Source organism: Apaloderma vittatum, unplaced genomic scaffold, assembly GCF_000703405.1.
Source record: "Apaloderma vittatum isolate BGI_N311 unplaced genomic scaffold, ASM70340v1 scaffold28050, whole genome shotgun sequence".
NCBI classification, from domain to species: Eukaryota; Metazoa; Chordata; class Aves; order Trogoniformes; family Trogonidae; genus Apaloderma; species Apaloderma vittatum.
The window spans coordinates 11,397-15,447 of NW_009693319.1; the positions used below are offsets into that span (position 1 = coordinate 11,397).

At 49.0% G+C, this 4,051-nt stretch overlaps 1 protein-coding gene across 1 annotated transcript; it reads right to left on the bottom strand.

The window, feature by feature from the left end:
• Positions 1-1,825: 1,825 nt before the first annotated feature.
• Positions 1,826-3,868, bottom strand: NOL12 (nucleolar protein 12; the record flags this gene model as incomplete). The annotated part of the gene is made up of 3 exons (XM_009878654.1): positions 1,826-1,997; positions 2,635-2,735; positions 3,726-3,868. Coding segments are annotated over 3 exons (416 nt in total), but the record flags the coding sequence as incomplete, so codon positions are not given.
• Between the last annotated feature and the right edge of the window lie 183 nt (positions 3,869-4,051).

The window sequence follows — 4,051 nt, forward strand, 5'->3', positions numbered from 1 at the left end:
CACCCTGGGGTGAGACAGGAAGATGGGGGAGGTTGTGCATTGAACCCCATGAACTTTCTGGAGTAGCCTTTAAGGCAGCATTTGAGAACTATTTTGGAGGAATCCACACGTGCTGCGCTTTCATGATGTTACTGAAGTTACTCAGCATTATTGCCCAAGGACTCAGGCCAGGATGGAACTCAGAATAGAAGCACACAAGGCACTAGTGGCACATGGGGTAAGTGTCCACCTCCCCACTATTTACCTTCTTCAGGAAAGGAGGTGAAACAGGACCCCAGTCTCTCACCACAAGCATGCATGTCACCCAGGTCCCTATAGAGTAAGATGCTCTAGCAGAAATTACATAGCTGCTACCAGTGTTGAGATCATACTCCCCTCCTGGACACACTCTGCATGCACACATGCACGTGCGTGCTCCAACAAACGACAGACCGATACATCATGCTGGTGCCGTTAGCTTTAGTGGCTGGTGGCCATCAGCATTGCTCTGATGTTCCTCCATGAAGCCTCAAGGCACTGGTTTTTGCTTTCCCCTCCCATTTCTGGCATGAGGAATGCACATACTTGCCCACTGCTTGGTTGCCAATTTTCTAGCGTGGGTTTTGGCCACACAGGCCTTTTTTTCCTTTGTCATTTCCTTGCCAGTACACACGTGGCATGGGAGGAGAACTGGCTGACAGAGGCAGAATAGCCACCATCTCCTACAGATACTCCAGGACACATGCCAGCATGCTGCCTAGGCTCACTTTCCTCCTCCTTGGAGGATTCACTCACAGTTTTGCCACAAGTATTTCTGAATCCCAACCACGCAACACTTTTTATTTTTTTTAAAAAAAAAAAATCCCCTGCTGTAGGCATCCATGCTATCCCACATACACTGAGGTCCCAAGGAAAAAAAGGCAATTAACTGCAGATGACTGCAGCAGCCCTGAGGTAAAGGGCAGCCTCTGCCACTCCCATTTCGGAGAGGGCCACACACACAGAGCAAGGGCATTAGGGCATTTCATACTCCTCTGAGCTATCGCAATTAAGATCAGCACATTCAGCAGACAATGGAATGAGCTGTTCCTGCTCTGGCTGGCTCTGTGGTAACACAGAAATAGCTCCTAGCTATTCCATTTCCCAGGCACCAGAGGATTTCAATACCCTTTAAGCACCATCTCCCCACTTTCCAGCTGGTACTGGCATTAGCACAGTTGCTGTCATGCTCCAAATAAGTCACAAGTGTTATTTCTTTTTCTTCCTTAGCGAAACGACTTCAGAAAGATTTTATTCGGTTACCAAATTTCACCTGGCACAGGTATCAAAGAAAAAGTATCGCTGTGATCAGGTGTGGCACTGGGAAAAGAAACACATGAAACGAGATGACACCATGTCCCCATGGAAAAAGGATTTACTGTGCAGCAGAACTGCCAGGGTGCTGATGCACGAGTGGAGTAGAGCTCTTCCAAGCCCCATAAATTTCCCTGACAATGTGCCTATTGCACTCTGCCCCAGATCCTCTCCTTTGATAAAGCCAAGTTCCAACTCTGGAAGGGGAGGCCCAAGGACAGAAATGTTGTGCCAAACAGAGAACGTGACCCCTGGCAGGAGTTTTTAGAGACTCCGTGGCACTCAGAGCCTTAGCTGGAGGTCACTGCAGAAATAAATGGGCAGAGCATCTCATCAGTCCAGCCAGCACTCAGGAGGTGAGAGAAAGGCTGAAGTGGGCTCACCGCTGGTCAGAGAGCCAAGTAAACACGGCCCACAGGAACGAGGCCCCAAGGAGCAGCAGGCCAGATGTGGAGCACTGTCCCAGCTGCTGGTCCGAGCACTAGTTTCTTTGTTAATCTTGGTCGCGGCCCATTTTGCCCGTCAGCCGCCGCCGCTGAGTCTTGGTGGTTCGCCCCTTGCTGCATTTCTGGATTTTCTTGCGCAGGCCTTGCCCACGTTGGAGTCTCTTTCCTCTCGTCTTTTTTCGGCTGTGCATGTGCAGCGTGGCAGTAAGAGAAGAGATCCTGCACAGAATGGGAAGAGAGGAATGTTTGTGGCCCCAAGCCTGCAGGAGCAGGGTGACACCACAACAAGAGCAAGAGAGAAAAAAAAAGGGGCCCCAAGCCACAGGAAGCCCCAGAGGAACACCACCATGCTGGGCACCCCCCTGACAAGCCTACACATGCAGCAACAACAAAAATATATTTCCTGAGCAGTGGGCAGAGCTACGAAATTCTCCACATCCTCAAACTAGTTGTAAATCCTGGATACTGAAAAATGTGGAGAATGCCAAAGTTTTAAGGTCTTCCGACCTTGAATCCGAGAGACAAACTCTACACCCTGCAACACACCCTTCCCTGCAATATCTGCTGAGGAGGAGGACTAGGTAAATAAACAGTTCAGGATGAAGCCCGCCCTGCGCCACATCCTCCTCCTCTTGCTGCCGCGGCTGTCACCACGGATCAGTTCGACGGGGAATGGAGTGTCCGGGGCAGGGCTGTGCTCTGCCAGTGCATGCCAGTGCCCTCTGCTGGCTCCTGCCCACTGGCGCCCAGGCAGCTCCATCCCCTTCCTGCCACCACAGCGCTCATCGGAGAACTCCAAAGCTCCTCCTGACAGTGCATGCAGCCTAGCAGCAGAGTTGAATGAATTTATACATACTTTTCAGACAGCAAGGGATTTCTGGATTTCTTTGGCATTGTTCTTACAGGCTTGCTCGCCACCTCTTCCCCTTTCTCTTCTTCTGACCCATCATTTTTTCCCTTAAAAAAGGAAGCAGAAAAGAAAAAAAAATCATCCCTATAGAAACATTAAAATGTGCAGTTTTGAGTCTAGTGTTTCTGCTGCCTTCTAGGTTTCATCCTGTTCTGAGAACCAACTAGGCATGGATAAAAAAATTCTTTAATTCTTCACATCCCTCGCTGTCCAAATTTTGAGGTTTTTTATCACAGCCCCGCAGAAAAGGACAGCTGCTGAGAAGTCCTACAGTATTCCACCTTAACATCCACAAATTTCAACATGCTCTTAATGGACATGCAACTGAAGCCTAAAGTAGGAATTAAGGGTTTCATTTTTTTTTCTTAAATCACTATTAAAACCTTTTTAGGTGGCTTTTCAGATTAGAAGATGACCTTACAAATGTAAAGAGTTAACTACTAAACAGAGACACTTTCCCAAAACCCTTAAATCTAGTCAAAGATCAAAGGGATCTAGTCAACAAGTGCTTGAAAGCCTCTACGTAATAAATACGATATTCCAGTTAGATTTTGAGAATAAAAGCAATCACATCCAGAACTGAATGGTCTCCTTATTTGTAATCCAAGCACAGAGTGATGGAGAGAGAAATTCCTCCTCATGCTAATAGTGATTTTTCCTTGACAGGACATAGGAAAGAGGCTGAGGATAGCCCACAGAGCAAAGTCTGACATCATGCTGTTTGCATTGTATCAGCTTTTAAAATACTGCATTCTGCCCATCCAGTCCTATGACATCCTTCACTTACACAAGGTCAGCTGGGACTAGGAAAAGATTCTGGGGATGTATGGAGTGAGCTGTTCACATAGGACATTTCTTCTTCTTTGGAGGCCCAACATAAGTTGTGGAGCAACGTGGAAGTTAAAGAGTTGCCCTTTTCATCCCTGCTCCCAGTCAGCTGCAAATCTCTGAGCATACCGTGGGAGTACCAGCCCTACCTAGGGAGCCCCAAGAACGTTTGCAGCTGATAGAATCAGAAAGGCAGCAAGAAGCTTTACCACAGGGGTGGTCAGTCCCAGCTGGCGTGCCCCTGAGAGGTCCAGGTCACTAATGGTGGTCACAGTTACGACGTGGTTCGGGTGGTCGATGTTCACGGATTCTGTGCGCGATGTCACCAAGTGCTCCAGTTCATCGGCCTCATCTGCAGGAGACAAGAAATCCCCCATGCAAAGCGCCCGGTCTTTTCACAAAGTACGGCTGCTCGTCACGTATGGCCGGGGTGGGAGAGCAGGGTGGGGGATCCCCAGAGGAGCGAGGAGCCAAAGGTGCGAGGACGGCCTGCGAGCACCCCTGCTCCGGCTCCCACCACCCAAACAAGGGCGTC